The 14,240-nt window shown below is 40.8% G+C and overlaps 1 protein-coding gene across 2 annotated transcripts; it reads right to left on the bottom strand.

Moving 5' to 3' along the window:
* Positions 1–442: 442 nt before the first annotated feature.
* On the bottom strand, positions 443–12,692 carry LOC127436968 (protein SCAF11-like). Of its 2 annotated transcripts, none has more exons than XM_051691515.1 (15): positions 12,515–12,692; positions 12,123–12,183; positions 11,809–11,954; positions 10,286–10,363; positions 10,123–10,205; positions 9,966–10,036; positions 7,226–7,260; positions 7,028–7,128; positions 6,793–6,900; positions 5,410–5,483; positions 3,011–5,320; positions 1,876–2,192; positions 1,598–1,774; positions 1,391–1,510; positions 443–1,224 (listed from the first exon to the last, which is right to left on the bottom strand). In XM_051691515.1, the coding sequence occupies exons 2-15, from the start codon at positions 12,142–12,144 to the stop codon at positions 1,114–1,116; spliced, it is 3,753 nt and encodes a 1,250-aa protein (XP_051547475.1). In that variant the 5' UTR covers positions 12,145–12,183; positions 12,515–12,692; the 3' UTR covers positions 443–1,113. The 2 variants fall into 2 exon arrangements, with proteins under 2 accessions (XP_051547475.1, XP_051547473.1); XM_051691513.1 differs by having other exon boundaries at positions 1,598–1,777.
* Positions 12,693–14,240: the final 1,548 nt, after the last annotated feature.

Below are 14,240 nucleotides of genomic sequence, written 5' to 3' on the forward strand. Positions count from 1 at the left end.
GAATCAATTCAGAACCCAAAGTTTCACAGCAAATGTTATCTGAAAATCTGGCACGTATGGGGTCACAGGTACCATCTTCTGGAGATCTGATGTTGTTGCATGTTTATGATCTGAGAACAGATTTGAAAACATTTCTTCAGATATTTGTCTTCTGACCACCACATTCAGATTCAACATGAATCTGTGAATGAAAATCACTTGATTAGTAGTATTAATGAGATGTGGGATATGCCTTTAGGCAAACAGAATCTTATCAGGTTGAGCTTAAACGATAAGTCCCTTAATTAAGGTGTTTATTGGAGCATTTGAGGTAATCATGAACTCTAGATGAAGATATGAGCTCCTTATCAGTTTTCAAATTCACCTGAATTGCTTTTATTTGCCTTGTCTGGTTTTAGCACAGTTTAATATTGAACTTTTAGTAAGTTGAGACAAGCCAGAGTACAGAGAGCTGGTTTATTTAATTGCTTTTGGGAGGGTAAACATACACAGTGATTGAACTGCATAAACAGAAGTACAGGACTTAAATCTGAATATGACAAAAATCATCAGCTCAGCGACAAACTACCCGTGTTTTTTTTCCCACGTAAAATCATGATTTCATCAGACACTCGAACACATCCACTCTGCAAATTGCAGGGAATAATTAACAGGAAATAATAATGCTAATGCACGTATACGCCATATTGTTTTGACATTTCTAAAGGGAAAATTACAAACTTTTTTATGTTTAGGTCCATACGACTACTGAGAGAGAAAAACAGAGAGAGACAGGGCAGGTCCAGTCGTACCACTTGAATAATTTGCTTTGATTAATCATTTTCTTTGCTACTTTAAACTTAGAAGCAAAATGCAATTAAAGCAACACCATTATAGACTTTTAACCCCCCACATTTACAGCACTTAAGACTTTCACACTCGCACACAATCATGAGACACAATCCAATAAAGGGCATTTGCACTATATCAAATCCAAATTAAACAAAATATGTAATCTCTAGAAAAATCTTCATTCTCGTATGTAAATATGTTAAGAATGGCTCCAGTCAGTGACACCTGCAGCAGCCAATGGTGGAGGAATTGCACTTGTGCAGTCAAGCAGAAAAGCAACCCTCAGCTCTTCTCCGGTTTGTTTTTGCGAACACGTTTGTATTTGTCGATATATGCTTTCACTAGGTTGGCCACCTTATCGGCATTTACCTCTCCACTCTTGCTGTGGCACACCTGAGAGAAAAAGCATGAAAATTAAAAGCTAGTATAAAGAGTAACATCCAGTCGAACACCATCTTTTGTATTCCACAAGTCATCCGTGTTTGAAACGACAACACAAGGACAGAATTTTAATTTTAGGGTGAACTATTTCTTTAAATTCCAAGAGCTCAGAACTTACTTTTTCCACAGCTTTGCGTACAATCTCTTTATATTCCTCCTTGTTGATTTCATTCTTTTGATAATATGGCTTTATAGCTGCTTTCACTTCATTAATGGCTCGTTCTTGAAACTGCAATTTCTGTTTAAAAGGGAAAAACATTTTAGGAAGTGCAGCTTAGTTCATGAACAGTAGGAAAGGAGCTCTTTGCTTGAATGTGCCACTTGCCTTCTCTTTCTTTGAGCTGTCGGCGTGAGCCTTACTGTGAGAGGCAGTTTGGGTGGTGGTGGTAGAGGATGGTTGGGCCACACTGGATGTAGCAGCAGGGGGAGGCGGTCCTGCACCTACTTTGGTTGGCATGGGTTTGAAAGAGGCTTTGCTTGGGACAGGAAAACTGGGCATCACCTGCTGTAAAATATGCACCGTTACTGACTGAGCAACTAAAATAGCACTTTGGTAAACTTACACATTGATTTCATTCCAATATTTACAGTCCAAATAACCACCTGAGTTGGGTGGGTTTCAGTGGGTACCACAGTGAAGCCGCCCTGTTGCATGGGTGGAGGGGGTGGTGGGGGTGGAGGCAGTCCCTGCACGGCTATTGGTGGGAACTGGAGAAGAGGTCCAGTGGGGTGCAGCTGAACTGGTACTGGAGGAGGCATGCTGAACTGGGGAGGCTGCAGACCCACTGGAGGTCTGGGCACCAGAGGCGCCATTGGGTAACGAAGGACCCCCATCACACCAAGTTGGTGTGGCATCAGGGCGGGCAGGGCTGGCACAGCCTCAGTTGGCAGGGGGGCATTTGGCTCATTCTGGGGGGGATCTGAAATGTAGCAGTGAAGATGCACATGAACCTGTTACTCCTAAAACACTGTGTATCACAAAGAAAACAGTGGCAGCGAAATTTTAATTGAAAACCCTTAGATGGCGAATCACACCAAAACCTGTCAAAAAACATTTCACCCTGAAATCAAGGGAAGATATAAAAATATATATTTTGCATAAAGAAAACACATCCTATTTTTTTTTTAGGACCATTAAGATTATCTTATAAAATCTGAGGATTACTATGAAAATGGTAAATTACAGTAAGCATTACAAACAAAATCAAAAGTAAAAAAAATGGAACCGTTCCAGTAAGAGTTATGTGCTTATCATTAAAATCCAAAGTAATTTTATCCATAAATCTTACACCCTGACATCTTACACCCTGTCTACACCGGACACAACCACAATGGCTTGAGGCTGTCTATACAGGTTACATAATGGCAAACGTTTAAAAAAAAAAAGACGTACAAGGACAATCAGCATTGAGCTGTAATGCCAAGCATGTGCAGCACGTCAGAAATAGAAAGGGGGTGTTCGTAAACTCAACATGGTTTGACGCCACAGTTGCATGCAGTGTTGACAGCATCACTGATTTCAATGGAAGCATTTTGCTTTTGATGGAAATGACCCAATACTCACTTATGGTGCAGATGGAGTGATTTCCTTAAAATAGTCTTCATTTTCTTGCCGCAAAATAATTTGTATAACAAATTTTTCTTTTGATAATGAGGTGAAATGTGACCTAGACATGTTTTCCTGAGAGTCACCCTAAATTACAGATATCTGCGCATACATTTTTAGATAAATACTGACCTGGTTGTTTTGAGAGACCTACTGCACCTTGATCCTCATCTTGTTTGTTCCAGGCATTGTTGTCGGCTCCTCTGTCCCTGCGCGAGTAGTAGTTCTGCACATCAGCAGGGAGCGTTCGGCGCACGGCCCAACTTGACGCTGAAGACCACCCAGAGCGATCAAGTGGAGTATCAGCGCCCTCTGGTTCTTTTCTCTTCCCTCCAGCTCTGTTTTCATTGAAGCGACTGTAAGAATTCATGTTATTCGTTGTCCCTGAGAAAGTAGGACGTTGCCTCCAATTATCGGTCGTCTCCCCCTGCTGGCTGGAAGCCCAGTGTGCACCCCTGCCGCGTCCGGCAGGGCGCTGCCCCTTCTCAACGTTCCAGCCACCTCGAGGCCACAACTCGCCAGGTGGATCGCTCATATTTTCTTCTCTTCGTGGCTCCCGCCCTCTGGTATCAGTGTCCGCCCAGAGCTTCTCCCTCTCCCTTACCCAGTCCGGGTTCTCATTTCTGCCCCTGTCTGGTGATGCCTCATAGAAGTTGCCGTTGTCTGAAGATATGGGCTCTCTTGTTGAGAAATGACCGGGCTTCTCGAAGTTGTTTCTCCAGTTGGAATCACGGAAACCTCTCCCACCACCTCTGCTCTGCCATCCGTCCCCACCCCATGAGTCCCTCTTGCGAGGAGAGTGGCCACATTGATCAGTGCGGCCACCGTGATCAGTGCGGCCACCGTGATCAGAACGTTCCTGGGATGGGCTAATGCGGCTGGGCCTGTTTCTGTTCCTGGACCTGGAACGACTGCGTCGCCTGCGACTTCGCTCCCTACTACGGCTACGTTCTCGACTATGGCTGCGCTCTCGACTGCAGTTCCGTCTACCGTCTCTCTCGTCCTCTTGCTGATCTCGGCTCCTTGATGTGGATCGGTTCTTGCGATTGCGGTCCCGTGAATGAGACCTTGACTTGCGTGATCCTTCACTTTTAGACTCTCTGCTTGGAGACCAGGTGGTCGTAGGCGAGTGAAAACGAGACCTGCGTGATCGTCCATCCTTCTTGTCTGAGCCTTTCTGCTCCTCACTGGATTCAGGCTTGTGCGTGGGGTCTTGAATGGGCGTCTCATTGGGGATTTCAGGCACATTACCAATGGTATCCTTCTCAAATTTGACAGCATTGCCTTCCCTCTCTGATGCAGGTGAATCACAGTCCATGGGGATGAGATCAGGGTTGTCCTGAGGACTCAATGTGTCAAGAGACTCTGAGGCAGTGTTCTCTGTTGAAGCCAATTCAAGCTTTTGATCTGATGAGCAGGTGCTCTGGTCCACATAGACATGTGTAAGGCTGCTAGACTCAGACGGAAGGCTGCTAGACTCTTGCCTGGGACCTTCATCAGAATTATCTGCTGTGGTATCAGGCTCTGGTTCCAGGTTGGTGATCTTGTTTGCAGCTTCTGTAAGAAGAGTTGTTGGTTCCACATGGAGAGATGATTCCACATTTGGAGAAACAGACTGGGACACCTGCACCTCAGCACAGGATTGAGGCAGACAGTCTTCCTTCATTACTGGAGAAACATTAATTGATTCCGCTTGGTCTTCGTCACAATCCTCCACTTCTTGCTTGTTTTCTCCTGGTGAAAGTATCTGATTGTCTTCATCTTCATCAACAGTACTCTTGGTAAGCATTTCCTCCACTATCGTTGTTTCCTCTAACTGTTTACTAGCATTAGGGGAAGCACATTCTTCTTCCTGGTTCTCAGCATCAGCAGAAACAAATTCTTCTTCCTGGTTATCAGAATCAGGGGACATACGTTCACCATCAGCAGGACTTGTCTGATTCTCCATTTCCATTTCCTGCTCCGTATTCAATGGTTCTTTGTCACCATCGACCTGATCGGAGCTCTGAGCTGCTTTTGCTTCCAGGTCAGTTCTTGATTCCTCGGATTCTGCTTCTTTCGTGACTCCATCTTCTTTGTGATTCTCAGCCTCCTCTTCTTGTTCCTCGTCGTTATGTTTCTTCACCTTCGCCTTCTTTGCACGACCTTTTGTCTTTGCTCCAGACCTCCGATTGTTCCCCTGTTTGCCTTTGCTTGTAGAAGCAGGAGTATCATTTACAGTTTGTGGTGTAGTTGAGGGGTCAATGGAAGAGGAGACGTCCGTGTCTGTCGGTTGCGACTGTGTAGCTGTGGAATCCTCCGTCTCAACGCGACTGTGCCGAGAGGAGCGTCGGGTTGCAACAGCTTCTGCCGGCTTTGCAGAACTCTTTGATCCAGAGCCCCTGGTTCCCTTTCTCTCCTCACCTTTGGGACAGGTGACGGCACAAACTATACCATGAGGAACTAAGGAACACATATATAAATTAAGCATGGATTACGTATATCCTTAAAATATAACCAACAACTAAATCTGAAATGACACAAGCTCTCACTTGAGTGTTCAGCGAGCAGCAGATTCAAAGACGTGGAGACAGCTGACATGAGTAGGTGTGAACACAAGGACAACCTGTTCATGTTAAAAAAGAAAAGATTTAGTGAGATACTTACACTGGAAGCCAAAAGTTTGGAATAATGTACAGATTTTGCTCTTATGGAAAGAAATTGGTATTTTTATTCACCAAAGTGGCATTCAGCTGATCCCAATGTATAGTCAGGACATTAATAACGTGAAAAATTACTACTGCAGTTTGAAACAAATGTTCAGAACTTCTTAAACTACTTCAAAGAGTTCTCATCACAAAATCCTCCACGTGCAGCAATGACAGCTTTGCAGATCCTTGTCATTCTAGCTGTCAGTTTGTCCAGATACTCAGTGACATTTCACCCCACACTTCCTGTAGCTCTTGCCATAGATGTGTCTGTCTTGTCGGGCACTTCTCACGCACCTTACAGTCTAGCTGATCCCACAAAAGCTCAATGGGGTTAAGATCCATAACACTCTTTTCCAATTATCTGTTGTCCAATGTCAGTGTTTCTTTGCCCACTCGAACCTTTTCTTTTAGATTTTCTGTTTCAAAAGTGGCTTTTTCTTTGCAATTCTTCCCATAAGGCCTGCACCCCTGAGTCTTCTCTTTACTGTTGTACATGAAACTGGTGTTGAGCGGGTAGAATTCAATGAAGCTGTCAGCGGAGGACATGTGAGGCGTCTATTTCTCAAACTAGAGACTCTGATGTACTTATCTTCTTGTTTAGTTGTACATCTGGCCTTCCACATCTCTTTCTGTCCTTGTTAGAGCCAGTTGTCCTTTGTCTTTGAAGACTGTAGTGTACACCTTTGTATGAAATCTTCAGTTTTTTGTCAATTTCAAGCATTGTATAGCCTTCATTCCTCAAAACAATGATTGACTGATGAGTTTCTACAGAAAGCTGTTTCTTCTTTTGCCATTTTTGACCTAATATTGACCTTAAGACATGCCAGTCTATTGCATACTGTGGCAACTCAAAAACAAACACAAAGACAATGTTCAGCTTCATTTAATGAACCAAATATCTCTCAGCTGTGTTTGATATAATGGCAAGTGATTTTCTAGTACCAAATGATCAATTAGCATGATTACTCAAGGATAAGGTGTTGGAGTGATGGCTGCTGTCTAGATTTGATCAAAAATTACTTTTTTCAAATAGTGATGATGCATCAGTAATTTTTACATCAGTAATGTCCTGATTATACTTTGTGATCAGCTGAATGCCACTTTGGTGAACTAAAGTACAAATTTCCTTCCGAAACAGCAAAATCTGTACATTATTCCAAACTTTTGGCCATCAGTGTATATTCAAAGAGTGAATTACAAGTGACCATGTAACATGCTCCTCACCTGGGCACCCCAGTAGAGAGGAAAGGTAAAGAGGCAGGTAGCCACTGCCGCTTTCTCTCTATTCTCCTCCACTGGACAACATCTTCACAAACCTCAGCAGATTCTGTTCTATACCAATGACACACACAACACTTTAACATGCACCCAAGATGTGTTCTGCCAACCAAAATGGAAGACAAAAGAAGGTCCAAAACCTTCATCTATGCCTTAGAATCAAGCCAATACGTGCGCTTACATGATCTGAGTGAGAGTGCCTACTGCCGCCCCCTGCTGGCTGGGCAGTGATGAGTGAAAATTCTGAGTGAGTAGAAGAGAGTGGCACGAGTCTCCTCTCACCTGCATGCATAAAAAAACATGATCCTTATGGTGCTCAACACTTCATGTTTTACTGAACTGCAATAAATGTGACTGAACTGAGAAATAAAAGACCAACCTTTCTGTGTTTATGCACAGACGCATCTGAGTCACCTGTTGCGAAATACAAAACATTTATTTTGCCAAACAATTCTGGGAAACTTTTACATGATATACATTTATTTTAGCTGTCCTGTATAAAGCGTGTCACCACAACCAACAAACTAACATGATCTGTTTAAGCTCTTATACCTCAAACTTTATTGAATGCGAGGCATTTGTGCAGCGTGAAATTAAAGGAATATTTCCAGGTTTTAAACTTCGAGTTCCCCGACAGCGTCTGTGGCATGTGCCAATTGTTTTACTTGTCACTCAAAGAAAGAAGGAATTATGAACTTTACATTACGCTTTTAAACTCTCCAGTACACCTTGCCCCATAGACTTTTAATTTTGTGTGTGTATGACTGTACACAAACACTTTTACTTGTTTCTACACACTTAGGGACGTCTTCCGGCAGCATGTCACAGATGCTTTCCAGAGCATAAATTAATATTCCAGGTTTAATACAAGTTAAGCTCAAACAACAGTGTTGTTTGCCCCTCAAAAAGCTACAGCAAGATCCTTACAATAGAAGTGAATGGGGCTAGTCCATACACATTAAAGTACACAACATTATTACAAAGTATATTCACAAGACATAAACATTATACAGTTGAAGTCAGAAGTTTACATACACTTGTATAAAAACTCATTTTTTAACCACTCCACAGATTTCATATTAGCAAACTATAGTTTTGGCAAGTCGTTTAGGACATCTACTTTGTGCATGACACGAGTAATATTTCCAACAATTGTTTACAGACAGATTGTTTCACTTTTAATTGACAATATCACAATTCCAGTGGGTCAGAAGTTTACATACACTAAGTTAACTGTGCCTTTAAGCAGCTTAGAAAATTCCAGAAAATGATGCCAACCTTTAGGCAATTAGCCAATTAGCTTCTGATAGGCTAACTGGAGAAAATTGGAGGTGTACCTGTGGATGTATTTTAAGGCCTACTTTCAAACTCAGTGCCTCTTTGCTTGACATCATGGGACAATCAAAGAAAAAAAAATGTGGACCTCCACAAGTCTGGTTCATACTTGGGAGCAATTTCCAAATGCCTGAAGGTACCACGTTCATCTGTACAAACAAGAGTACGCAAGTATAAACACCATGGGACCACACAGCCATCATACCACTCAGGAAGGAGATGCATTCTGTCTCCTAGAGATGAACGTAGTTTGGTGCGAAAAGGTCAAATCAATCCCAGAACAACAGCAAAGGACCTTGCGAAGATGCTGGAGGAAACAGGCAGACAAGTATCTATATCCACAGTAAAACGAGTCCTATATTGACATAACCTGAAAGGCTGCTCAGCAAGGAAGAAGCCACTGCTCCAAAACCGCCATAAAAAAACCAGACTACAGTCTGCAAGTGCACATGGGGACAAAGATCTTACTTTTTGGAGAAATGTCCTCTGGTCTAATGAAACAAAAATTGAACTGTTTGGCCATAATGACCATCGTTATGTTTGAAGGAAAAAGGGTGAGGCTTGCAAGCCGAAGAACACCATCTCAACCGTGAAGCATGGGGGTGGCAGCATCATGTTGTGGGGGTGCTTTGCTGCAGGAGGGACTGGTGCACTTCACAAAATAGATGGCATCATGAGGAAGGAAAATTATGTGGATATATTGAAGCAACATCTCAAGACATCAGCCAGGAAGTTAAAGCTCAGTCGCAAATGGGTCTTCCAAATAGACAATGACCCCAAACATACCCCCAAAGTTGTGGCAAAATGGCTTAAGGACAACAAAGTCAAGGTATTGGAGTGGCCATCACAAAGCCCTGACCTCAATCCGAGGAGGCCTACAAACCTGACTCAGTTACACCAGTTCTGTCTGGAGGAATGGGCCAAAATTCCAGCAGCTTATTGTGAGAAGCTTGTGGAAGGATACCCAAAACGTTTGACCCAAGTTAAACAATTTAAAGGCAATGCTACCAAATACTAACAAAGTGTATGTAAACTTCTGACCCACTGGGAATGTGATGAAAGAAATAAAAGCTGAAATAAATCATTCTCTCTACTATTATTCTGACATTTCACATTCTTAAAATAAAGCAGTGATCCTAACTGACCTAAGACAGGGAATGTTTTCCACAATTAAATGTCAGGAATTTAAATGTATTTGGATAAGCTGTATGTAAACTTCTGACTTCAACTGTACATGTTAACATGGTATTAATGTAATAAAACTGCTTCGTAATCTTATTTGTGTGAAGTGATATCAGGGTTTTGTTGTCATGACAATTAAGTTGTAATATTGCATATAACCTTACACAGAAGGTTAACAGTTTATCACACTAAGCTTCTGTATATATATTTTTCATTCCTTTTTTTATACAAGAATCAATGAAAAGCGTTAATAATAAAATGATGTTATCGCGTACAATGTTTACGTCTTGTGGCTATACTTTTGAAACAGCGTTTATTTAAGCGTTTACAGATTGGCCCCATTGCCTCTACTGTAATGGTAATTTTTGCTTAATTTTTTGAACACAATTAAAATGATTTGTGTGTGTGTGTGTATAGAAATTCAACATTATTCCACAAATGCTGTTTTTTTTCCCCAGCCGGAACAATCATTGAAATTACGTTTTTTTTAACCAGGAATATTCCTGTAATTCTTTCACTGAATTCTTTATTCAAATAAAAAACAAAAATGCACTCTTTCACTGCTATACACACCACATAACATAAGAATTAATAATACGTACATTTTCTGTGGCATTTCTGTTTGGCATTATCGCCTTTCTCTTGCCTTCTATCTATTTCCTCTGCCTCTCCCCTGTAAATGACAGTTAAAATGTAAAAATATCCCAATGGGACAGTAGCGGTGACATATAAAACACAGTCGTAAACACAGTCACTTACACCACAGAGATACGACACATTCTCTGAGCATCCAGAGTGCAGGACTCGTGTGGGTCTGACAGTCTGGCCATTTTCACAGGAAGCTAAAACACAGAGAAGCTCAGTTTCATCAAGAATAAATGCCCCTAACAGAGATTAACAGGACATCAGCAGGAAGTCTGACCTTAATCAACTGCTGTGATGAGCCCTGCAGGTAGATCACACTGAAGGGTCTTCGGTCCACCGGGCAGGACTGAACCATCTATACACATCAAACACAACATTATAAATTACACCCCGTATTTGCCGATTAAACGGGCCAGTCAGAATTACATTCATACAAATGTGCATATGCAATGTACCAATAACACACATCTACAATGGTTCCACTATAGTTCATTTTATTTTAATGATTGATGATTTTATTAAGTACAAAAAGATGCTTTTGTGCAATGATTTTTTAATAAAAATCAGTGAAAATTAAAAGGAAGTACCAAGGGAGCATCACTATGACGTATAAATACCTTAGTTTCATAATGTGGTTATTTTTGAGTTGCGGAAAATAAGAATTGGGGGGTAAAATGTGAGCAATTGTCATTAAAAATAATGTCACAATGTTAAAAATCTTAACAGCCCTAAAATAGGCTTAATTTTCTATATGCAATTTTGAAGACAAAAATGTAACCAGGACATTTTCTTGACAGGTTTCGTGAGAATCGCCCCGCTAGGTGGACTGCTTTACATTATTCACGAACGCACAGAAAGTTATTTTGCATGCGTAAGATGATATTTTGAGAGCACAAAAAAATTTCTGCACGTGCAAGATGAAATTATGAACTACAATAAATAAATAATTCTAATCACTCATGCATGGATGAGGTAAAGCCATTTAAGTCTCTCTGCCGAACTTTCTTACTTTAAGAACTGCCGGTTTTCTTAAAGAGACAGTACCGATTTTTAGCACGGACAAATTCAAATTTAAATAGCATATATTACATTTCGCAGGTAACGAAATGTAATATATGCGATATAATATATAATTTTTTTGATTTCTCCCCAATTTGGAATGCCCAATACCCAATGCGCTCTAAGTCCTCGTGGTGGCGTAATGACTCGCCTAAATCCGGGTGGCGGAGGACGAATCTCAGTTGCCTCCGCGTCTGTGACCGTCAATCCACGCATCTTATCACGTGGCTTGTTGAGCGCGTTACCGCAACTACAAGGAGGTTACCCCATGTGACTCTACCCTCCCTAGCAACCGGGCCAATTTGGTTGCTTAGGAGACCTGGCTGGAGTCACTCAGCACGCCCTGGATTCGAACTCATGACTCCAGGTGTGATAGTCAGCGTCACTACTCACTGAGATACCCAGACACCCATCATATTATATTTTGATGAAATGCATTGATTGTTTCATTTTTAAATAGCTAAAATGTGCCCAAAATGATGAAAAACTAATAAAATATTATTTATATTCTTTGTAATGTACCTAGTTAGAAGATACCCGGTATAATTAACAGCATTATCAGGGAGAGATTTTCTTTCATATGTGTATATATAATATACATATATATATATATATATATATATATGTTACCGTGATATGAAATAATTTATATAAACATTTGAGGTTTACATATGTGGAATGCCTGAAAAGATAACAGTTATTATTTAAATTATTTTTATTATATAAAGAGCAGGATGTGACCTGCGCCCAACGGAGGATGCAGGTCGAGCAGTAGACATGTCTGCAGCAGTCAGGTACAGCTCTTTCCGCCCGTCTGGGTCGGTTCAGACAGATCGGGCATCGCTGGGCCTCTTCATCCTCCAAACTCTCCTCCACATTCTGCCCACCTGAGAACACACATAGTTTAAGTTTTTCAAAAAGTTTCTGCCTGGTGAATCAGAAAACATTCCACCCACATTTAATGATTTTCCACTTTAGTGTGAACTATCCCTTTAAATGCATGTGTGTGTGTACATTGAAAAGCAACACATTTAATATGAGTAAGCCCAACTCACCCTGTCCTTGCCCCTCTTGCATCTTTGGCTCCGGGTCACAGCTGCTCTGAGCCCTAATTCACTGTACCAGTACATTCAAAGAAGTCGCATATGTAATAAAATATCATAAAATTACAGTTCAGAAGCTTAAAAGATCATACTTATCACTGTGTAACTGCATCTTTATTTTAACTTTGAGTTCTTCATTAGCACCATGCGCTAACAGAGCTTTTATAACGCTTTACACTCACTTTAGTCAGTCTCATATGAATACTTAGTATGGATAAAACACAGAGACACATATAGATGTTTAGCAGGTATGTTTACAGGCGGTGTTTATAAGTTTAGACTGTTGTTTACCAGTGTGACGCGGCTAGCTGTGTTAGCATGTGCTGTCAGTAGCTCACACTCACCTCCTCACACTTTCCTCCGCACGGCTCAGATCATATAACAAAACGCAGGACGCTTCTTAGCGCAAAAACACGCACTTTTCGTGCACTTTCATGAGCACTTGCGCTCGATATTGCGGTACATTTAACACCGTCCGGCCACATGTGGGTCAGCGGCTGCAGTTCCGCCTCTTCACCACAAGGCGGCGCTGCAGCGGGGCGTGCTGGTAGACTTACTGCGTCATCACGTTAAGTTTAGGGTTCACAGAAATAAAATTTAGTAGAAGGGTATGGAGTTATATATATGCCACAATTCTGAACCCGCAAAATGATATTTTGAGCACACACACACAAAAAAGATTCGGCACGCGCAAGATGAAATTGAACGCACAGAAAGTTATTTTGCACGCACAAGATTATATTTTGAGTGAAAAAAAAAAATTCTACCCACACAAGATAATATTTTGAGCGGCCAACATTTTTTTATGCACGTGCAAGATGAAATTTTGAGAGCACAATTTTTTTTTTGCACATGCAAGATGATATTTTGAGTGCACAAAATAAATTCTGCATGCACAAGATGATATTTTGAGTGCACAAAATAAATTCTGCACGCACAAGATGATATTTTGAGAGCACAAACATTTTTTTGCAGATGCAAAATGATATTTTGAGCGCACAAAAAAAATTTCTGCATGCAAAAGATGATATTTTGAGCACACCACAAAAAAATTCTGCACATGCAAGATAAAATTTTGAGCTCATAAAAAGTTATTTTGCATGCGCAAGATTATATTTTGAGCACACAAAAAAATTTCTGCACATGCAAGATGATATTTAGAGAGCACAAAAAAATGTCTGCACATGCAAGATCAAATTTTGAGCACACAGAAAGTTATTTTGCATGCACAAGATTATATTTTGAGTGCAAAAAAAAATTCCGCTCGCACAAGATGATATTTTGAGAACACAAAAAGTTATTTTGCATGTGCTTGAACTCAGTTTTGTAAAGCAATGTATCTTCTTGCAAAGATAAATTCATTTTGAGCAAACGAAAATCAATTTTGCGCTTGAATAAATTTGAATGTGAATTTGCTCAGAATTCTTACATTTTGCTTTCTCCTCCTACCCACTCTGCGTGCAAATACCTTTTTGCATGCTCTGAATATCATCTTTTTGAAGAATTGTGGCACAAATATAACTCCATAGTTTTTTCGGTAATTACAATTGTCCACAAGAGGGCGTATCGCTCCACAAAATAAACTCATTAGGTCGTTTGAAATCAAATCAATTAAGCTTAGTTCAAATCAGAAAAATACAGACATGACCCAAGTTGTTGTTGTTGTTGTTGTTGTTTTACAAAAAAAAAAAAAAAAAAAAAGGGAGAAACAACACACAACAGACATCACAACGGGAAGTCGTGTAAAAATTGAATTTATCCAAGCACTTTTTGATGTTGTACTCACTAGGACAGTGTTTCTCAATCCTGTTAATCAGTAGAATCAGGTGTGCTGGATAAGGGAGACATCCAAAATATGTGTGTTAGTGGTACTCCAGGAAAGGACTGAGAAACACTGCACTAGGACAATCACTATACGTCCCAACTAGAGGCCCTGGCTAAATGCTAAAGTCCACTCACTGTTCAAAGCCCGTGATGAAGCCTTCAGATCAGGTGACAGAGTGACACTCAGAGCAGCCAGGATCAATCTCACCCATGGCATCAAAGAAGCCAAGGACTCATATGCCACCA

This window comes from Myxocyprinus asiaticus, chromosome 47 (assembly GCF_019703515.2).
Source record: "Myxocyprinus asiaticus isolate MX2 ecotype Aquarium Trade chromosome 47, UBuf_Myxa_2, whole genome shotgun sequence".
Taxonomy (NCBI): Eukaryota; Metazoa; Chordata; class Actinopteri; order Cypriniformes; family Catostomidae; genus Myxocyprinus; species Myxocyprinus asiaticus.

Coding starts and splice junctions, on each gene's coding strand:
- LOC127436968 (XM_051691513.1), bottom strand. CDS start 12,144: ATGCAAGAGGGGCAAGGACAGG. Junction 10,364..11,808: donor GCATCCTCCGTTGGGCGCAG/GTCACATCCTGC, acceptor TGATGTGTATAG/ATGGTTCAGTCCTGCCCGGT. Junction 7,261..9,965: donor ACAGAAATGCCACAGAAAAT/GTACGTATTATT, acceptor ATTTCGCAACAG/GTGACTCAGATGCGTCTGTG.